The sequence below is a fragment of the Tachypleus tridentatus genome, chromosome 1 (assembly GCF_004210375.1).
Source record: "Tachypleus tridentatus isolate NWPU-2018 chromosome 1, ASM421037v1, whole genome shotgun sequence".
Classification (NCBI taxonomy): domain Eukaryota; kingdom Metazoa; phylum Arthropoda; class Merostomata; order Xiphosura; family Limulidae; genus Tachypleus; species Tachypleus tridentatus.
In genome coordinates, this window is record NC_134825.1 from 32,199,215 (window position 1) to 32,223,398 (window position 24,184).

Consider the following 24,184-nt stretch of genomic DNA (forward strand, 5'->3'; position numbering starts at 1 on the left):
GTAATTATTAGTAAAGCAAAGTCTTAGTTCTAAAGATACTGAAAAACTTGTATAGTACTAGAGCGATATTATTTAGTTGCAACCTTGAAATGACACTGTTAGAGGTCAAGTGTAAGGGATATAAAAAGTAGTTAGTTATTTCTTTCCCTTTTTTACCAGTTCACACAAGTAATCTGGAAAGTTTAAATCAATTGATTTATCTCACATGCTTTCAATAAAAACCTAGAATTAACAGGATAAGGATAAATTATTAAATTTTGTAGCTTTATAACCATCACAAAACGTAGAAATATAAACTTTATTTCAGTTCTATTCTGTATTAAGATTTTGCTAAGGAGCGCTGGAAATGTTTAGAGCACTAAAACTTCTACTTATGATTGTTCTGATTGGTCAGAATTATGGAATAACAAGCAGTCAGAACCCGGAATATTGTGGAATAGCATCTTTGACAGGCATGTTGGATTCTGTCACGTTTTTGGTTTCCAACGTGAAAGAACAGTTACAAAACAAAGGTTTGATAAATAATATAAGACGTTGCTGTGAAGTGACGTGATATTTTATTTAACATTTGTCAGAGTGTTCATATTATGTAAAAGTTTAATTTGAGACATGGATACATATAATTGTTTAATTAACATAATATTCCTGTTGCCGTAGGAATCGTTGAAATTCATTTCCTTGTATCAATATCTTATTTTCTTACATCAGATGCTTATTTTTTATAACTATAAAATAAAACTACATTGCATAATTTTAATTTAATGCAGTTACTAAGGAAAGGACCTGTCGTCCTAATCTCCTGGTCCAAGAGACTGCGCTCAACTGTTTCTAAACGGGCTCCGTTCAAGTGGAGTGTACCGTATTTGGATCATACCATGGGAGACTGTGGGAAGTAGGCCCGGCATGGTCAGGTGGTTAAGGCACTCTATTCGTAATCTGAAAGTCGGAGGATCGAATCCCCTTCTCACCAAACATGGTTGTCCTTTGAGCTATGGGGGCGTTATAGGGTGACGGTTAATCCCACTATTCTATGATAAAAGAGTAGCCCAAGAGTTGGCGATGGGAGGTGATGACTAGTAATCATACCTCTAGTCTTACACTGCTAAAATAGGAATGGCTAGCACATATAGCCCTCATGTAGTTTCGCTCGAAATTCAAAGCAAACCAAACCGTGGGAAGTTCAACTGTTTATTGTGATATTAATACTGGTGTATAAATCTGAAGAATGGTTGGTTGAGGCTTGAAGTAATATATTTACTGACATAAACAAGTTTTCGTCTTCAAACAAAAACTCTGACATTTAACGATATTTCATGCACGTATCTTAATTTCTTAATTTTGCGTTTGAAAGATAATTAAGTCTGAAATTACAGTGTTGTTCTTGAGTGAAGGTGTAAATAGTGGTAATATAACTTGGACTTGCCAGCAGTATGGAAGAAGCTATGAATAATAGTGATAATTATGTCGTAGTATTTAGGCGTCATTTCTCTTTCATATTTCCCTGAAGGAAACGCACGTAAACCAAACGACAAATTACATATTTTCATTTCGTTGACGTAGGAGGAATAGTGAGTTAAAATAAATAAGCTTTAAGGTAATTAGGAATATCAAATAAAAAATAGTCTCAACGTGCAAAACAATGAAACCGAAATGTTGTATCAAAATGATTAAACAACGAACAATAGCTACCGACACAGGATTTGTTTATGATACTCGACAAATGGACGCTTATTAGAAAGCTGTTTAAAATCAGTCTAGGAATCATATCGCTAAGGTATAATTTAAAGTAGCAAAAATCTGGACCTGGTATAATTATATGGTTGGTGCAGGTCGACTCGAGAGTCGAGCGATCAAATCCCGGTCTCGGCAAATATGCTCGGCGGCGTTATAATGTGCAGTCTATTCCACTATTTGTTGATAAGAGAGTAGTATAAGAGTATGTAGTGGGTGGAGATGATTATCTGCCTTCTCTCTAGTCTTCCACTGTTAAATGAGAGACGATAGTTTTAATTTTGTTAACTTCCAATATGTTTAGACAAAGTCATTTACAATGATTCACAGCAGCGACTGAAGAAGGCATTAGACTGTGTCAAAACGTCAACTTTTGGCTTGATTTAACTTATTTTAATATTCTGTGTTGCAGACGTTCCTCATATTTCAGTAAAACGTAATTACTTTATACATGTCTCACGTCTCTATTAAACATAAGTCAAGCACATTATGTGTTGGCTAACACATGGTTGACCACTGCATTTAATTGAAGGTCATTTAAAGAAGAGGATATTGTGTAAGCCTCAGAGACTATTTTTACAATACTTAGCAGAATTATGAGCAGGTGTTTGGAAACAATGTAAAGGATTTTTGACAAGATATTTTTCTTGGAATGTTGATAATCACTCACCTTTAAGAAATTTAAAGAAATCTGGTTAAAAAACTGAAGGTAGTATACAACTTACAAGATAATTGTTTTAAATTCGAATTAGTATAAAACTCGTTAATTTCTTTGCTTCGTGTTTTCAGTAGATGATGTTAAACTCATATAAGTAAAAAATTATAATCCTTATTACATATCGCTATCTGTTTCATTAAGTCTGGCAAGATATAATTAATACAATCAACGTTTGAATTAAATGTTTAGTTTTGTAATTAAAAATATTGATTTAACATTTTAACTTACTTCTTTACATTTCTCATTTATTAACTTCAGAATTGTTTCAAATGTAGATAAAAGAAATGAGATTTTTTTGTGAGTAATAATGTACTGGACTGTAATTACAGAAAGAAAAGTATCATAATATGTAATCGAAATGTGAATCACTATCAAGGTTAATTATATTATATTTGCTATTTTTATGTTGTAACTTGTAAAAAAAAGATAATTTTACTGATTTCAATTTGGAAATTTTAGGTTTACATTTGTAGTTTCTTACTTTATTCATTAACCTTCACCCCGATGAAGGTAAGTTGTAATGTCATCGTGTCATCGAAGAGAAGCTGTTTTTATAGTTTTAAACTAGATGATTTCCGATTAGGAAGCTGTTTTTTATTATAATTGTTCAAACAAAACTGTACAATTACTTGAAATCTAATATATAAATTTCTCTCAATCACATCAATGCCACTTACCTGTTTTTCATGTTGTGTATTTAGAACACTAATGGATGGCAGAATCTTTCCAAATTATGTATATACAATAAGGTAGACTTTATTTATTCCACTTTATGAAGTTACAATATTCCCATATGAATGAGAAAATAAAAAGAATTTCGTAAGCTTTACTATCTCTGATGGTGTTCTGATTTCAATTAATTTGTTTGTTGTGTTGTTTTCAGAGACAGATAATATTCTAGATGTCTTACAATGCATCAACCTAATCCTACAATGGCAACATTTTAAATAACTTTCAAAATGATCAAATTACATTTATTTTTAATTAAATCTATTTGTATTTTGTCAAGGAAATGACTGAATATTTGCAATAATGAACCAAAGAAACTGTTATCTCCTGTTTGACTTAAAAGACAAAGAAAATAACACTCACTACGCCATCTATGAATTTTTTTGATCGACAACGAAGTTATCTATACAACTTGAATATGAATAGCTAGCAACATTAGGGATGCAGGTAAGATTTGTTGGATACATGAGCTTGCTTGTTTACATTTAACTATGGATACACTGACTGGTGTGAACATTTTCACTTATTTATTAATTGAAGTTGTTAATCGTAAATACTGTTTGTGTATTTCCCTTTGAGCTTAATGGAATAACTTTGGAATGCTTTCAAAACTCAAGAAAGAACCTCATTGACAAGTCTGTCTCTGCTTTAAAAGTCTACGTTATTCATAGTATAATCTCAGCCTCAATCTTCACAAAGATACATAAAGAGCTATCTGTGCTCTGCTCATCACTGGTATCAAAAAACCAGTTTTTGGCGGCAAAAATTCTCAGATTTATCACTGTACCACTGGAGGGTAAGTAACTTTGGCACAGATATCTTAAGCGTTGTAATGTCATGACTTACAATTTAATAATGTTGATACATATTACTTGTTGGACCATATGTTGAATGTATTCTCTTTGTCATTAAAAACATGAGCGTGAAACACTTTATATAACATAAATATTATATTTGAAGTGTTTAAAATGCCCTACAATGTAAAGTTCAAACATAATAATATGCTTACACTATGTTACATTATCACATCATAATTTATTAACCAAACTCATAAAAAGCAGGACAGTACACTTGTTTTTGTGAACCTAAGATATTTTTACTGTTTTACAGGTGACAACTTTGGGCGTCACAGCGGGTATAACCTCTCTACCAAAGACAAGGATCACGATACTGACGGCATCAATTGTGCAGAAAGGTTCAAAGGAGATTGATGGTATCTTAACTGTCATGGGTCAAATCTGAACAGAATGGCATCATTACTCTCTTATTGAAGTCGACATGAAGATACAACATTTCAACTTTGACCCATTTGACCCATGCCATTGTTCAGTGTCTTTTAGAAACTCAATTAAAAGCGCTTTATTTGAGAAAAATGCAACATTCGTTATTTCTCTTACTTTTGTGTGTCATAATTTTAAATTAGTAATAATCTTTAATATCTTTTTCAGTTGGTTAATTTTCCGTTATATGAACTTCTTTTTCTTATGTTGTTGGAGAAAAAATACTAAAACTCAAGGAGGAAGGCCAAAGACAAACAATGTGGTTAACCTGTAAGAGGGAAGTTTCAAGATCATCGAAAAAAATAAAATTTATTTTGAAGATAACATTATAAATATAAGCACTTTAACTAGTGAAAATTTTAACTATCTTCCTGAATGAGGAATACAAAGCAGAGATAAAAATGTTTTGAATGAAAGGTCATGAAAACACTAAAGTACAATATTATTGTATTTATAATGTTTTAAAATAAAACATTAATATGTTCATGAGTTGTTATCTTTTGACTTTTCAGATTTTTAGATAATATCATAGAGCCCTAAAAACGTTCGATTCAGATCTTTGTGCAGACCACTCAATGATTATTAGTGTGCTTCTTACCGTCGTTATATGATTTTAACACTTTTGTTTATTGTATACATGTGACCACTGTTTTACTATAAAATGAATTCTCAACGAAAGGGATGTTTCTGCTGTAATGGCGTCATTGTTCAGAATGAGACAAAAATTCATTCAGAATACCTACTTCAATAATAATATCAAATAACCAAAGCTTGTTAGTAAAGTTTGAAATATTTCAAAAATAGGATTAAATGTATTTAATTATGCACACTAGAAGTGTCTCAAGACGAAAAACCAATTAATTTGAATCTCTCGCTGCAAACTAAACCCATCGATATGGATTCCAGTAAGAGATGAGAGGATCGCCAAGGGAGGATACTGTCTATACAATATTCCTATTTTGGGATTCAAATGTCCATCCACGTGTTTGCGGTGTGTACCAACCCGTGAAGGATCCTGGTGTTAAGATAAAATAGATCGCTTTAGCCTCAGTTTCTTTTGGCTTGACTCCTCTAGGGTAATCTCGTCAAACAAGGGCCAGAATTGGATGACTTCATTGGGTTTTGTGAGTATTATGCCCTTTGCTGGCGTTTGGATATAGTACCCACAAAATCATGGAATATCTTTGTTGTCCTCACTGGGTGAGGTTATCAGGTACAGAATATTTTCTTCTTTTTTTCTCATAAGTAATAAAAAAAGGTTAAAATATAAAATACAATAACTGAAAAAACAGTCACACCTGTTTTGTAATTTTTCATTCCTTGACTGACAAATCTTTATAGCAGATCTTTCTGTTTTAGCAAAGAAGGGACTAGGGAGACTTACTGAGTCCCATAAGTCAATTAAGAATTAAGATCTGATAACGTCTTGGTCAAAACATCTCAACCACAAAAATCAAAATCCATTAAGTATATGTTTATTGAGGTTACTCCCTATGCCACCTCGAACTTTTAAATAGAAGTAATCATTGAGGATATTTATTTTAGGTTCCTGACTCGGAGGTCCCAGTAAGTTACTCCAACTAAAGTCTTTTGGTTATCATTTTATCCACACATGGCAAAATAGGGCATTACAACTTACAGACATTATTGTTTTGACATTTATCTCGTCACGTCCGCCTGCCACTTTTAAAGTTGATCACCCATACTTTAAGATGTGGCCCTGAATTCCTTTAACTTTCAAATGTTTTTAATGTCAGAGATTCAGACACTTTAAGACGTCTTGTCGTGATTCAAATGTATTCACATTGCATTAAGTGTAATATTAACCACCATCAACCAACGTTTTTGTTCATGCAATTATGAGTTTGATGAGTCTTCAACTACTCCAACCATTTTCCCTAAAATATTCAGGTAAAAACTTGAATGTTTTTCCATCGGCCCCAAGGTGCACGAATATCGTTAATCTCACAGAAATGTGGACATTAAATTAAGAACCAACGGGTCACTTTCCATAAACGAGGCAATATATCACTTGGGCTAGATAATATTCATTATGAGATGCTGCACCATCTATATTTCGTTTTCTCGCTCTTCTTGTGGTTGGTTTAAACTACTTATATTGGTATTCGGTTTAAACTACTTATATTGGTATTCGGTTTAAACTACTTATATTGGTATTCGGTTTAAACTACTTATATTGGTATTCGGTTTAAACTACTTATATTGGTATTCGGTTTAAACTACTTATATTGGTATTCGGTTTAAACTACTTATATTGGTATTCTTAGGATCGAGTTTGCTGACATCGCACCTCAACCTACTGCTCTAATATTTTACGTTCTTCCTCTTCCTTATGTTGACTTCAGATTTTATATTAAAGGCAAGGCTTCACGCCAATTAGCTGTCATTTGGAATGAGAAAAATAATAACACACTTTTACAGGTAATGTCTGATGTTGTTTGACCATGTAGTTTCTGTTAGGATGGGAGTACTTGTTGTCGTTATCATACACATTGGCTATAATTTCTTTTCTCATAATTTCTATCACACGGTGCTGATTCAGCGGGGCGTGCGTGGCTTTTATGTATGTTTTTTTCTACAAAGACAGATTGGGCTATCTGCTGTGTCCACTGAGAGAATTGAGCCCCTGATTTTAGCAATGCAATTCAGAAGACTTACCGCTGTCTCACCAGAGAAATGACCCACAAGCTACAACTGCCAAGATTTGCTTTCATTATGTCACTACAACTGCCAATATTGTATTGTCATAAACAATTGATCATAGAGTGACTGTCCAGATTGATCTTGTTTTCATTCTTTTAGAGGTCATTCCTATTTTTAATTACTTTTAGTAATTAATTTATCTCAGAAAGAAAGCAAATCTCACATGTTTTAGTCTATTTTAATATTATAGATTCTGTTATGTTTTACATTCCTTTTCTTGTATTTTTTCCCTATTTTATTATATTATATGAAGGAGATAGCTCTATTGGTTTGTATAAAAAGCCTCGAATCCATTCGCATACCCCTACCTGAAAATCATGGATAAACACACTTGTTAAAACTCAATAGAAATAAAAAAGACACTTTCAAAGTTCTTAGTAAAATAGCTGAGTAAATTGGATAGAAAACTATTAGATGGTATCACGAGTTATACCATTGTAACATATAACCTTTGAAGAAACTTTATGATACATATTATTATAAAAATGATTCATAGTTTTTAGGCATTTTGCACAAATAAATTTAAATGACTGATTACTTATTGGTGTATCAGTTGGGAAATGATATACTATAGGAAAGCCAACTAGTCAACACCACCTACCGTCGACTACTGGGACACTATTGTCTAAGTGAATAGTAGAATTTGACCATTTCTTTTCTGGCACAACCAGTACCATTATATATTAAGGAAATTTTTGCGGCAACAAGTCGCGAACCATAAATATGACACTATATCGAGACCATTAAGTTTATTTGATCCACAATCAAAGACTCTTTTAACTTTAAATTCTTAATCAACTAAGTAATAAAGCCTGAATGGCCAGTTTGATGTAATCTTCCTCTTCACAAAAGTTCCAACCACTGAAGTCTGCAAGATAGCTTTAGAACTTTATATCCAAGATTCTAACCCATTGATACACATCCCCAGCAACAAATTATCAACCATTATAAGAATTCACTACCACCAAAACCAATTTTATGTTCAATGACCAAAACTACCTACAAATAAATGGTCTAAATATGGGCAATTTCGTGTCACTAGTCCTAGCCAACATTTTATGACACATTGAATCTAAAGCGATCAATTTAGCCTTATGCCCACCACTATACTGGTACAGATATATTGTCGATACAATTGCTGGATTCACATCTACAGAACATACACTTAGTTTTTTCAATCACGTTAACTCTGTACACCTCAACATTTAGTTTATCTTTGAACAGGAAAAAAACAACAACAACGAAACAGCAGTTCTTAATCTGAAGATCATAAGAACCGATACGCGTTTCAAAACAGAAATCAACAGAAAAATCACCCATACTGGACTTTACATTCTCTGGGACTCAGCACACGAAACAAAACAAAAACTCAACATATTAATAAACTAAATAAACACAGCCACAAAACGATGTTCACCTGATAAAATTAATGATGAAATCAACAAAATAAAACAACACTTCATCAACATCAACAAATATCATAAAAAACCGTTGAATAAATTATATATATACACACAAACACACCTAGATCAGCAACATAGTTAACAATAAAGACACAATAATAAATCCCAAGATACAACAAACTATAAAACCTCACACTGTTGCATAACATATGTTCCCGACATCAGCGAAAAATAATCAGTATTTGGAAAAAAAATTATAAAAACATTCCAATACACACCAAATTTATTAAAAAACCAGGTACAAACTACACTGACAAACACCACACCAACATTATTTATAAAATACAATGCAGCAACTGCCACGACTTCGTCATTGGAGAAACAAGCAGAAAAATTGAAACCAAATTCAAAGAACACAAAAAACACCTTCACACAGTCTTGAAAACTGCAAATCAAATAAACACAACATAACAATAGAAAACACCCAGCTACTAAGTGGGGAACTAATATAAGCAAACGCAAAATCAAAGAAGCCCTACTAATACAATAAATAAAATCAAAATTAAGCCACTATAAAGGAACACCCTTTATCGCTGTATTAATTAATAACCCAACACCTAACTGCAACGCCCCCTACAATCCCGTACTCGTTTAAACTCTCGTCCCTAAAACATGCGCCTGGCAAAGGTCAGTTGCAAACTCTCTCTTTTTGTTAATCTGAAGATGATCTAAGAAGGTTGAAACGTTGTTCTGTGCTTTATTTTAATTAAAGTTCTAATAACCATACCAACTGTCTTGAGAATACATTTTTACTTTAAGTGGGTTTCTCGTCATTACGAATTGTAATACTCTGCTGTAAGTTCATCAAAACATTACATATTCTGAACACATTTAAAAAATTTGTAAAGAGAATTTTTTATCTGCAACCAGTTTATTTTTATCACTGTCTAAAGAGTCAAGTTAATCGAATACTCTTCTGTAGTAAATTCTTGTTACCTTCCACAAGTAGCCCATTCATGTTTCTTTTGATGTTCTTTATTAGGTCTGCAATTAACCATTTCCATACAGTTTTCTGTATTCTGAAGAGTATTCCAAATCCATGTTAAATGTTACTTGCTTATTCTACTAGCAGCATACAGTAAGATTAAGAACACGAGGTATGCTGCAGACAAATCGGCTATTTTAGAGAGTTATGTGTTAAATATGAGGACAGAATGTACAAATATTTAGAAAAAGTGGCCAATGAGTTATTTAAAGAGCTTAGTTATACATCTAAATTTAGAAGTTTGTAATAATATTCAGATTAGATAGAAACAAAGAAGAGATTAAATCGAATCAACTTTGTTGTATGTATCCGGGAAAATGTGGGGAGAGAGTATTTGAAGTTAGATGTAGAGATTCTTAGTTGAAGTTGAGAGAGGTAAAGAAAGTTGTTAGTTTTTGTTCAGTCTCTTCGGAATAGGATATTACTGTACCTTAAATTATGGAAATCCTATGGGAATGAGCAACCACCTTTTTGTTCAACTAATATGGAGATTAAAATACCCATAATATTATGAAACATTATAATATAATATGCAGATTACAGGTGTGTAAGGTCAAAAAGAAAGGTACTCAATCAGCATGGTTTCGGGAAGAGAATATAAAATAGAAAATTGACTTATACCAAAGTAAATATAACATAGAATTGAAATAGTTCTTATTTATTAGAGGAAGCATATTATTACATCTCATGGTCTTCCCTCTTCTTTCTTGAACAAGAACTATTTTTAATTGTACGTTATGTTTACTTTGGTATAAGTCAGTTTTCTATAAGAATAAATACAGCCTATATAAATTTGATAGATTTAAAAAGGGTTTAGTTGCTAGATGTTTAATGGTGCAAAGTAGTGAGGCTATTTATACCAAACAACTGGTAAATATGCTAGAAGGGAAATAGTGTAAAATGTAAAAACAGAATAAGATAAAAGCTAGCAGTGCCAAAAACAGTCAAACTAAACTAAGTTAAAAATAACTATGGCTTTCAAAAATCTAGGAGTACAGTCAAGCTGGACAGAGTTAACATTACCATTGACGTTGTACAGCATCAGGATTACTGGAAGAAAATAAACGTGTCTAAAATGGTGCTACCTTTACCAGTTGTAATGACAGTATGAAAACAAGACAAGGAAAATTGTGACTTGGATGTCACAAAGGCAAAAAAAAAGGATCAATCCCATATAGAATAAAATGACAAGTTTACAAATTGTGACCAGTGTATAGTTTTCACGACGTAACTTCCTCTTTCCATTTCCTATCGAAACTAAACAGTCAAGCAACTACTATAGGTTTGAATTGAAATAGCTTGTCTATATCAAACCAATCATCAACTGGCATTACATTAGGCTTTGATTACAGGACCATAGTCAGTGTATGGGACAGACATGGCTGTGACAGTACCACAGCAGAGAGGCTTAGTTGCAGTGTAAACATGCTCGTTCCCTAGAATATCAAAATGGTCATGTATCCAGAAAAATTGGAGAGCAATAGATACAGAGAGAAATGACCCAATCGCTTCTGATTGTTCAAGAGAACATGGTTATAAACTTCCATTAAGCAATTCTAGGGTCAGTATGGAGAAGTGAGTCTTTTGAAAATAAATTTTATTTGTAATTAATTGTTTTCCAGTTAATTAAAAGTGATAATACAATGAGTATTTGTTGCATGAAATTTGGGTATTTTTTTTTATAAAATAACAGGATTATAACCTGTAGATCTAATTTACTGCAAACCAAATCGGAAAGAGCGAGAGTAGGTGTAAATACTACAGAGCGACAAATAAAATGGCATAAAATCTGAAGTGTATGTCCAGAATTAGCTTATTAATTGACTTTAGAGAGCCAGCAAAACTTTAGTTCTTTCTGAATAAAAAGGAAGACATTTTCGTTAAGGATTTGTTAAACAAACAATGAAAGAATATTAGGTAGAGGAACAGACTGATGTGGTGACTGCTGATCAGTGACTAGTAAACGTGGTTACTTTTCTAACAAAGTGACTATTTTTTTGAAGGGTGGGCCAGTGGGTGCAGGATCTATAAAAATAGAGAAACATTCAATGTCCTCTGACATGGAGCCCTACAAAGAGACGTACAATGATAAAATGTAAAGCTACTGCTAATAGTTTAATTAGGAGAAGTAAATCCTTTTAAAATAAATTTTATTTGTAGTTGATTGTTCTCCAGTTAATTAAAAATTATATAATGAATATTTGTTATACGAATTTTGGGTAATTTTTTATAAAATGCCAGGATTATAACCTGGAGATCTAATGTTATTTCAAACTAAATTGGAAAGAGCAATCTTTTTGTTTCAAGGAAGTATTTTAAAATTTAATTATGTATCAGTTATCATCATACAATAACGAAACTCTTGCTTATATGTATGATACCAGAAAAGCATTTTTATTACGCGATATGCAACCCCCAACCTTCAGACATTTTTGTCCTGTGTGCATTTAGACTTGTTATAAGAGTCACGATTTTTTTCATTTTGGTTCCGTTTCCCGTTACGGAGAACTTTATTTTTTTGAATTCGAATGTACAGATAAAAATTGAACACCTGAATTTGCAATACGAAGGTGAAGAGGTCACACGCAGATTCGACGTTTACAGAATTATAAAGTGATAAATAGCTTCGGAAACAGTTATGTATTACCAGTTTATCAAGTATCTACCAAGTATTCAAGCGGAAACTGTCATTTGCGTCCAGAAATTGAGAAACATTTGGTAAAATGTTTTCGAGGTGGTGCTATTTGTTTACAAATACACAAAGTGCAGATATTACGTCATGAATACGTCACACGCAAAACTAATTGTTTTTCACGAATTGCAGATTTACAAAGCGATGTATAGTGTCAGAAATAGTTTTGTATTATCCGTTTCTCAAGTAACTACCCATTTCTTAAATGAAAAACTGTTATTTGACAAAACTTAGATAGTCCATTCTTATCTTATGGGCAACTGTATATAGCACAGACAAGGATAAGTAAAGAATCATCTTTGAAACTACTTATTGATCATGGTGAAACAAAAATAAATGTTACACAAGTAATGTAAGGTCTAAATCTGTGTTATAATTTATGGTTAAAAATCTATTTGGTGATATCTTAGAGATAATAAAGAAAGAGAGTTAAAGAAACTGTATATTACAAAATACATGATCAATGTCATTGTTGGTGAAACATAAAGGCTAATTTACCTAAATGTGTGATGAGGTATCAATGTCATTGTTGGCGATTACAAAGTACATGACCAGTATCATTGTTGGTGAAACCTTATAATTGGTGATTACAAAATAGATGATCAGTGTCATTGTTGGTGAAACCTTATAATTGGTGATTACAAAATAGATGAATCAGTGTCATTCTTGGTGAAACACAAAGGCTAATTTACCTATATGTGTGGTAGGGTGGGAGGGAAATTTGACATAGCCGGTTGCAAACCATGATAATAACATCAGTATATTGACATGAAGGATGAGCAACTCCCTGCCTGCCATTCAAATAGTTGTTAAGTAACATAAAGTGAAAGGTAAAACAAACAATGTAAAAGAATTAGTATTTAAAAAAATTTTACTTTATTTATCGTGTTTATATTGTCTCCATTTTACGTAATTTATTATACTCTTCCAACTTATATCTTTCCTTGAGAAAAATCATATTCCGGAAAAAAATGTATTTTTGAGGATTAAAATACAAACGAACAAAGTAAACACCACCAAATGAGTGGTGTATGATGAGGTAAGGTTTGAGCTATTGAAACTCTAGGTAAGTATTACTTTTAATTAGCACGTTGTTTATGGACCTTGCTCATCAATAGCTAAGTAAATGTCTTTTATCTTTGGACAAGAAGAAAACATTCAACAGAAATTACTATACAATGTCTACAAATCGCTCCTAGCTACCATTTAATGTCATCCCTACAAACTGCTGGCACCCTAAGTGAGCACTTGCGCCATGGGTAACCAGTTAGTGATTATAATTCTGCTTCACGTGGCTCATCGCACCAAACATGCTCGCCCTTCCAGCTGTGGGGGCGTTATAATGTGACGGTCAATCCCACTATTCGTTGGTAAAATAGTAGCCCACGAGTTGGCGGTGAGTTTTAATGACTACCTGCCTTCTCTCCAGTCTTACACTGCAAAATTAGGGACGGCTAGTGCTGCCAATCAGCTACCCTTGGGGAGGGAGGGCAGAACACAGATAGCTCAATGTGTATCTTTGTGCTTAATTTGAGATCATTCACTGTTAAAACTTTTCTATTTTATTTTCCGATTTTGATAAGTTAAAATGTATTTACATTTTGCATTAATAACATTGTACAGAACCTTATGCATTTTATGCAAGCGGTGACTTAGTATTTTGCACAACGAATCAAGATAACTGATTTTTAAGGCTTGACTTAAAGAAGAGAAAGAACAGGAATAATACACGTTGTATCATTTTCATTTCTTACATCACTAAGAGCATGTCATAGGCATTTCCATATACATATACCTGCAGTTTATCTTAGATACGAGACGACGTTGTTTTCTTTTTGTCAAGATGAGTAAACACAATATTTCCAACACATAAACAACCTACATGAAGACATAGACGTTAACATGAAACAAACGCTCCCAAGGCTTCACCACTAAAAGTCATAGAAAAACTTACATACAGCGGAAATTAGAGAAATTGATTTTCTGATCATGTAGTTCACTATAAGCTAGAAACTCTGAAACGTTTACTTAATTTAGTATACACTATTGCACCGCAGAAAACATGGATAAAAAACTTTATTTAACTCAATGCATTACTAACATTAATCGGTTCCCTACTGAAATAGTTACAGACACTATTAACAAATTAAAAAACACAAAAAAAACAGAAACTTAACAAACACACCAACTCAAACACTTCGCAAAACGAAGAAACCTAATAATTTGTTCAGTTCCATATATAGAACATGGTAGTATACCACACTCAGAAATTTTGAAAAGATCAGCTCATAAAGAACTGTTGTTGTTATGTATGCAAACAATATTATATTTGAGTCTATTGACCCAGAATCAAAGATTACATTAATGACAAAACTATAAAATGCTCTGAAAGCTTTAAAATATAAATTTAGAAATAGATGGAAAATTGTTTTACCAAGAAACCTAAAATTTTTCATTGTTTTTCAACACTGTTTATTATGTCATGTCTGATTTATTTCCACATTTTATGCATAACCATTAAATATTTAGTTTATGAACTGATATTCTCAGAAATAAGTGTGTTTTCATTGAAGTATGTTTTCAATTGGTTTTGCAACATTAACGTGAACTTCTCTTGATAGTGTGAACTTCGTCAAGGTTAAAAAACTGATACGATTTGACCTTATCAAAGTGAAAGTCCCCTGAAAAAAAGTCTTAGCCTAAAGGCGTTCAATAAATAATGTAAACATGCCCATATAAGGGAAGAACACGTGAATCTTGTATCATTATATAAACTTTCGTCAGACGGTAGTTGTTGGAAAGCTATTCAAGTTTTATTTAAGCGGTGGAGACTTTTACGTGTCAGGTAAAGATCAAAGAAAGACCTATGATTGCATTCTATAATAAATTATTATTAAATACTATTAAAATGAATGTTAAACATTTTCAAAGTGATTTTTATGGAACATTGTTTTGTGGTAATCTACTTAAATAAAAGGTTTAATAAATACTGTCCTTAAATTCAAACCTAGTTTGCTTACTTCATTTGTAACGTGTGTAAATATTTTAAAGTATTTTATTACTTACGTTTTATACTTTGTGAAAAGGTTAGTAAGACCCAATGTTTCATAGATGGTTGTTTAATAATTTACTTTAAATTAATTGTGGATGATACTATACTATAATCAATGTTTGGAAATTTTAACAACTTTCTGGCACAAGGATGGACAGTTCAAGTTAAATACATAAACCCAGTAAAAGTTCGTAACTTCTTCAGTTGTTTATATTTAATTTCTATAAATGAGAAATTTCAAAACCTGTTTAAAATTATGTGTTTTATATCTATAACTTGTAATATCAGTAAGACAAAACCTTAGTTCTTAGGATACCGAAATATTTATATCGTTCTAGAGCGATGTTATTTAGTCGTATTTGTTTTTTACACGTATCGTAACCTTAAAATGACAGTTAGAGGTTAAGTGTAAGAAATATGAAAAGTTGTCAGATGTTTCTGTTTTCATTTTTATCAATTCGCATGGGTAAATTGGAAATCTTGATTAACAGAATTAGGATAAATTATTGATTTATTTGTAACATTATAACCATCACAAAACGTAGAAATAAAAACTTCATTTCAGTTCTATTCTGTATTAAGGTCTTGCTAAGGAGCTGCTGGAAATGTTTAGAACACTAAAACTTCTACTTATGATTGCTTTGATTGGTCAGAATTATGGAATAACAAGCAGTCGGAACCCGGAACATTGTGAAGTAGCATCTTTGACAGGCATGCTGGATTCTGTCACGTTTTTGGTTTCCAACGTGAAAGAACAATTACAAAACAAAGGTTTGATAAATAATACAAGACGTTGTTGTGAAGTGATGTGATATTTTATTTAACATTTGTCAAAGTGTTCATATTATGTAAAAGTTTAATTTGAGACATGGATACATATAATTGTTTAATTAACATAATATTCCCATTGCCGTAGGAATCGTTGAAATTCATTTCCTTGTATCAGTATCTTATTTTCTTGCATCAGATGCTTATTTTTTTTATAACTAATAAAATAAAACTACATTGCATAATTTTACTTTTATACAGTTACTAAGGAAAGGACCTGTCGTCCTATATCTCCTGGTCCAAGAGACTGCGCTCAAGTGTTTCTAAACGGACACCAAACAAGTGGCGTGTACCGTATTTGGCCCACACCATGGGAGACCGTAGGAAGTTTAAACGTTTATTGTGATATGAATACTGAAGGAGGAGGTTGGACTGTGAGTAGATGGACGTTACTGAAAAATGATTGATTGAGGCTTGTCTCTATATTTCTACTGACGTAAACAAGTTTTCGTCTTCAAACAAAACGTTTAACATTTTAATATTTCATTCACGTATCTTAATTTCTTAATTTTGCGTTTTTAAGATAATTATAAGTCTGAAATTACAGTATTGTTCTTGAGTAAAGGTGTAAATACTGTTTCTCCGAAAATAAGACAGGGCTTATATTAATTTTCACTCCAAAATATGACACTAGGGCTTATTTTCGGGGGATGTCTTATTTTGATATATTAAAAAAATGAAGTTACAAAGTAAAACTATTAAACTAACCATTTAAAATAAACTATTATTAAACTAGTAAACTAACTGATTAATACTTAAACAAACTAATTAACTAACTATTAAACTAATTAATATATTTTTTTTTTTTTATTTCTTTCCTCTTCCTGCCACTCTTAACTAGGTCTTATTTTATGGGTAGGTATTATTATCGGAGAAACACTGTAGTGGTAATATAACTTGGACTTGCCAGCAGTATGGAAGAAGCTGTGAATAATAGTGATAATTATGTCATTGTATTTAGGCGTCATTTCTCTTTCATATTTCCCTGAAGGAAACGCACGTAAAACCAAACGACAAATTACATATTTTAATGGGCCCGGCATGGACAAGCGTGTTAAGGCGTTCGACTCGTAATCCGATGGTCGTGGGTTTGAATCCCGGTCGCACCAAACATGCTCGCCCTTTCAGCCGTGGGGGCATTATAATGTGACCATCATTCGCACTATTCGATGGTAAAAGAGTAGCCCAAGAGTTGGCGGTTGGTGATGATGACTAGCTGTCTTTCCTCTAGTCTTGCACTGATAAATTAGGGACGGCTAGCGCAGATAGCCCTTAAGCAGCTTTGCGCGAAATTCAAAACAAACCTTTTTCATTTCGTTGACATAGGAAGGATAGTGAGTTAAAACAAACAAGCTTTTAGGTGATCAAAAATATCAAATAAAAATAGTCCCAAAATGTGCAAAACAATGAAACCGAAATGTAGTATCAAAATGATTAAACAACTAACAATAGTTACTGACACAGGACTTGTTTACGATACTCGACAAATGGACACTTATTATAAAGCTGTTTAGAATCAGTCTAGGAATTATATCGCTAAGGTATAATTTAAAGTAGCAAAAATCTGGACATTGTATAATTATATGTTTGGTGCAGGTCGACTTGAGAGTCGAGCAATTAAATCCCGGCAAATATGCTCGGCGGCGTTATAATGTGACGGTCTATTCCACTACTTGTTGGTAAAAGAGTAGTATAAGAGTTTGTAGTGGGTGGAGATGATTATCTGCCTTCTCTCTGGCCTTTCACTGTTAAATGAGAGACGACAGTTTCAATTTTGTGAAAACTTCCAATGATTCACAGTAGCAATTAAGGATGACGCTAGGTTGTCATATCTTCATGAGAAAAGTATAGGTAAATTAAATGTTATTCTATATCTTCGTTTAGGTGTTACAGGGAGGACCATTGAAATTCTTAGGGTGACTAGGAACACTAAATAAAAGTATTGAAATGTACGAAACTCTGAACTAAGGAATTATCAACGAAATAATTAACCAATTACGAATAATTGCTGATGTATAATATGTTTATAATATATATAGGATTCATATCTGTTAGTAAATTTTAAAGTACTAGATAACACGTCATTAAATTCAATCGTTAAAATTTTAAAATAAGTTTCGCTGCAGTCACTTACTGTGGTTAGGGGCGCTCGAATCGTAATCTGAGTCAAGGATTCGAATTCCGGTCACTGTTAAATTTGAGATGGCTAGCGCAGATAGCCCTCTTGTAGCTTTGCGCAAAATTTAAGAAACGACCAAATGCTTTCAATGATTCAGAGTAGTGACTGAAGATCGTAAACTGTGTCAAAACATTTAGTAAGTTTGAATGAGCTTATTTTTAATACTGTGTGTTGACGTTTCCGATGTGTCGTTAAAAACTAAGTTCTCTTGCATGACTTGCATCCTTACTAAACATATTTCAAGTATATAATGTTGTGTTGGCTAACATGTGGTTGATCACTCTATTTAATTAAAGGTTATCCAAAGAAGAGGAGATTATGGAAATCCCACAGACTACTTTTACAAGCCTTGGCAGGATTATAAGCAGGGATTTGGGAACATTGTAAAGGATTTTTGGTTAGGTATGCTCCTTGGAATGGTAATGATCATTCTTCTTTTAAAACATTTTAACAAAATCTAGTTTAAAAAAATAAAACAAAACGGGTAGTATACAATTAGCAGGATAATCGCTTAAAGTGGGAACCTTTTTACTTAGCTTTATTCAATTTTTTTATTTTATCAAGGAAATGACTGGATATTTGCCATAACGAACCAAGGAAACTATTCCCTTCGGTTTGACTTGAAAGACAAAGAAAATAACACGCGTTACGCCATCTATGAAAATTTTTGGATCGACAATGAAAGTCATCTATACCGCTTGCATGTGAATGGCTACAGTGGCGACGCAGGTAAGATTCCATGGATATGTGAAGATGTTTAACTGTGGATACTCTGACTAGTGTGAACATCATTTATTTTTGAAGTGAAGTCTTTACTCATAAAGGCTGTCGGTAATTATTATTATTATTTTTTTTTTTTTTTTTTTTGAGTCTAATGGAGTAAGTTTTGGAATAATTTCAAAAATGTTTTCAACTTAAGTGAGCCTCTTATTTGATAACTAACAAGTATTTTTCATGATTTAATTTTTTATTCTCAGTCATGTTTGTCGTTAGTTCAAAGCGACATAACGAGATCTGTGTTGTGCGAACCACGGATATGGAAATTTAGTTTTTTCTCGTTATAAGCCATGAAGTTTCAAACTAAGTATTGTTTGTTCGTTTTGAATTTCGCGCAAAGCTACACAAGGGCTATCTGCTCTAGCCGTACCTAATTTAGCAGTGTAAGACTAGAGGGAAGGCAGCTAGTCGTTGCCACCTACTACCAATTCTTAGGCTACACTTTCTCCAACGAATAATGGGATTGAATGCCACATAATAACGCCCCTACGGCTGCAAGGGCGAGTATGTTTGGTGTGGCGGGAATTCGAACCCGCGACTCTCGGATTACAAGTTGAGTACCTTTTATTCACCTGAAACTAAGTATTATAGTTTTAATAAGAACTTTAATACAGAAACGAAGTTCAACTTTTAAGATAACGCACCTTACCACGTCCATTTGAATTTGTGTATCAAGTAGGGTTAAGAATCTACTTCATGAAAAGAATCATTGATTTTCTCTCTGCTTTTGAAATCTACATTAAGAATATTGTTATTATAATATAAATATACAACGTGATGTTTTAATTTTGATATTGTAATCTAATAAAAACTGAACGACTTCACTATATCAGTAGGTAAAAATAGTCCGTTCAATCAAGTTTTTATAGTAACTTTCGTACACATAGTTTAAGCTTCCTAATGTCAACATTTATAATGTACTACTATGGTTACATATTACTTGTGGGACTACATGTTGAATGTATTCTTTGCCATTAAAACATGAGCGTGAAACGGTTTATATAACCTAAATATTAGGTTTGGACAATGTTTAAAATACCCTACAATCAAAAGGTTTGTAGCATACTATATTACATTATTACATCATAATTTATTAACTAAACTTATAAAACGCAGGGCGAAACATTTTGTTTTTGTGGACATGATATTTTTGCTATTTTACAGGTGACAGTTTTGGGCCTCACAACGGATATAACTTCTCAACCAAAGACAGGGATCATGATACTTATGACACCAGCTGTGCACAAAAGTTCAAAGGAGGTTGGTGGTACCTTAACTGTCATGGATCAAACCTGAACGGACTGTACCTCAATGGAGAGCATGAAAGCTATGCTGATGGAATAAATTGGAAAGAATGGAAAGGTTATCACTACTCTCTTACAGAAGTCGAAATGAAGATACGACCTCTTAACTTTAACCCTTTTGAAAGGGAAAGCGTTTAGAGTTTGTATGTCAAATCACAATTGTTTCTTTAGCATATACTATTTTAACTCGTTTTTATAGAACTATAATTCTGAATTGGATAAAAATCTTTTTTTAAAAGCAACGTGATAAACTTTCATGTGAATATTAGTTATGGATGTGTAATTTACAATTTATTACACGTGAATTTAAGTAACACTTGTGTGTCTGCTATTTCTCTCTATGATATTATAGATTATTAAACTGTGCATGTTGCAACATGCATATACTATACCCTAGAGAACCTGAAATTATATAATGAATAAGCAGTGTTACTCAGAAGTCATAGAAACTCAAGGCCAACATGTCCAAGACTAGAAGTTCGGAAGCAACACTTAGTTGTAAGACTACTTCATCCTCTTAACTATATTTTTCAAAACATCTTTTGCATACTAATAGTCAGATGTGGCTGAAAGATTTGCGTCGACCAAAGCAGTTCAACAACTAGGGTTCAAGGCCACAATATGCCGGTGATTACCCTTCTAACCTTCATATGTGGGTATAGTTTAAGTGCCATTCGTTTCTGGTACTTAAGTATGAATAGCTGGAACTGCTATGTATTGTTAAGATAAGAATGCTAAATCCTTTGGTCGATTTGTCCATTGTATTCAATAATGCATTTTTGGAGTGAAAATAACATCTCGTTTTCGTACAACACTAATTTTAATTTTTTTAACTTCTTTCTGATTACTCTTAACATATATCAATTGGACTAGTAGACCTAATTTTCTTTTAAATCATTTCACCATCGTTCATGTGACTGCTAGAAACTCGTTGGAAAGCGCTTATTTGACAAAACATGATACATTTGTTCTTTCTATTATTTTGTATGCGTAATGCTAGATCCATTAAATTAATAATGAACTTTAATCTATTCTATTAAATGGTTAGTTTTCATTAATGTGAAGCTCTTTTTTTTTCCTCATAGATGATTAAAAAATAAATAGGCGTTTTTTTCCTTTCGTTTTTCTAAGACAAATAGGATGGTCAAACTGTCTTAGGGGAGTTTCAAGGTTATCAAATTCATTTCTATATGAGGTAATAATAAAAGTGCTTTTAAAACAAAAGTATACGTGATAATGCTTAGAACGAAAGATCATTGAACTGCAAGAGTACAATATTGTATCAATATTTCCAAACAGAACATTAATACTTACGTGTATGGTCATCTATTGACTTGCATAGTTTTTAACGTAATTACATACAGCACAAAGTTTTCCATATATTTCTACTGGGGTTACAAAATGGATCAGAATGGATTTAAATACATCCATTTAATTATTATAAGTAAAAACATAAACTCATTCGATTGGAACGTGTGCTTTAAAGAATGATTTCAAAACATGATAGTGCAGTAAATCAGAAATCATATTCGAAGTGGTCTTAAAAATGATTCGATGTATTTAATCACGCACACTGATGGTGTCACAAGATGTTTATATTAATTTTAACCTCTTCTTGTCAGTTGTAAGAGGATCTGAGGGAAGTTCTACCTGTACAGTTACTTTCTGCTGGGATTCAAACATTCACCCACATATTTGTGGTGCATGGACGATTTGTGAAGGGGAAGATGAGATATCTATGGTTTAATAGGGTCGGAGATAACAACTTTCAATTCCTGTAGACAGGTAGTCCTTGGGTGGCGCTTTCAGGGTAAATCGGTTGGTCCTATGTTTTTTAGAATAAACAGATTGCTACATACTGGACGTCCTTTATGTCCAATGCTGATGTTTGGATGTATTTCTCTCCATATTCTGGCCTAAATGTGATGTTTTTGTTTGCCAGTATAGTGCATCTACTTTTAGAACTTCATGGTGGACAACTTTCAATGAGTACTGAATATTCTTTTTTCTAACAAATAATCCAAAAAAAATCGTAAAAAACTAAATGGGAAAACTCTACTCCAAACTCTCGTCATCCATACCTTATTCTACCCCAAATTTTTGTTTCTCGTTTATTGATTGACACATGGATCTCTAATGCAAATATTTCCCTTTTTTTTTTATTCAGAAGGGATTAAAGAAACGGAAAATTTATGATCTGGGAAATCTTAGTCAAAACAATAAGAAAGTGAACTCTTAATCAGTCTATTGGAGATATTAGTACTTCCTATAGCTGAAGAGGAGGGGTGTGCTTAACATATCTCAGCCAGAGCTTCTCTTTAGTTTCTCTAGCCAGGATGTTTCGAGAAATATGGGATATTGTATCCTATCAATGTTTGCATCATTACATTCACATGACAGTGTTAGTGTTAATTATTTGAACTGGTAAGTGCTGTCTTATATCCTTTATATCGAATATTTCCATTGCCAGAGGTTTGGATGAATTAAAGGCATCTTATCTTGGTTCTTTGACATGTATTCCTGGGGGTGGTAAAGGTATAATAGCTATGAGTATCAAATGAATCTACATTGCATTAATGCAAAGGTTCTCACCTCTCCTACTTTTTTGTTCTAAATAGGGGAGAAGAAAGAGTTAGAGTAGCTTTAAGATTGTAAACAACGTTTTGGAAGTTGATGTCTCGTCTTACAAGTTGAACATAATCTGTGATACTCTGTTCCACCGTAATAATGAAGTTGCAGAGATATCTTCATGTTCTTTTCTCTTCAGAGTATATTTCGCACCATCTGAAGGCATTTCGCACGCATTAGATACACGAACTAGCAAGTTAACATCTATTACAAAGTTACTCCCTATTGCAACTTCTAGTTAATCCTCAGGACTTTCATCATTAGTTTGAAAGCAAAGAAGTTCCATTCATTCGCACACCCAATCACTGGAATCGCCTCAAAGGAATCTGCTCATCGATCCAGGGCGTGATCTATAGAAGTCAGTCGATCTGTTTTTAATGAACAAAAACAACGATGTCGTAATAGAAAGCGATAATGACAATTGTGATACCGTAGACATTACCAAATTTATTTCCTAATTTGGATGACCTTAAGATCAAGACTAATTCTCATCCTATGTATCTCTTAAGGAGATTTTCCTGTGGCATACCAGTGCTGGCGCCTTTCAGCAGTTTTCATTTTACAGGGAATGTAGATGTTTTATATACGGGTTTCATGTAGGTGTGGGATTGCTGAATGACCAGCATATACCTAACTTGTCTGTGCCACTGGAGGATTTTACCATATCTGTATCTGTTAGATGTAGCAGTACAACTTTTTCTAATATCTGTCGCTATGGAAGAATTACAAACAAGGAGACTTGTGATACTGAGAAATTGATTTTTCCCTTTCTTCAAACTGGAGACTTTCATGGAAATGATTCATTTTGGGGTTATGCTTATACTGATGAGAGAAGTTGTTCTGGAGTTTGAACTTGGATCATAACCTTTCTCTGCTTGTTAGTGGTCTGTGTACATATTACTATACCCTCAGCTAATCCTTTTTTTTTTTTTTTTCAAATTAGACCGTGACCTACATTACAAAGATCGCTCTCATCATTTTGAGATAATTAATCCACACTGTTATTCAACTTGTTTATCAAGGTATAAGTTGGAGTAAGCTAAACGACACTCTTTCACTACTCTTAACACATTCCTACTCTCTTTAATCCACTA

At 32.8% G+C, this 24,184-nt stretch overlaps 1 protein-coding gene across 3 annotated transcripts; it reads left to right on the plus strand.

Annotated features, from left to right (window-relative positions):
* Positions 1–331: 331 nt before the first annotated feature.
* On the plus strand, positions 332–20,778 carry LOC143245301 (techylectin-5A-like). Of its 3 annotated transcripts, none has more exons than XM_076491494.1 (6): positions 15,034–15,167; positions 15,957–16,145; positions 16,404–16,576; positions 18,678–18,783; positions 18,946–19,110; positions 20,323–20,778. In XM_076491494.1, exons 2-6 carry the CDS (start codon positions 15,980–15,982, stop codon positions 20,598–20,600), a joined length of 888 nt encoding a protein of 295 aa, XP_076347609.1. In that variant the 5' UTR covers positions 15,034–15,167; positions 15,957–15,979; the 3' UTR covers positions 20,601–20,778. The 3 variants fall into 3 exon arrangements, with proteins under 3 accessions (XP_076347623.1, XP_076347609.1, XP_076347616.1); XM_076491501.1 differs by having other exon boundaries at positions 15,084–15,167; positions 15,940–16,145; XM_076491508.1 differs by lacking the exons at positions 15,034–15,167; positions 15,957–16,145 and adding an exon at positions 332–512.
* The last annotated feature ends 3,406 nt before the right edge of the window (positions 20,779–24,184 follow it).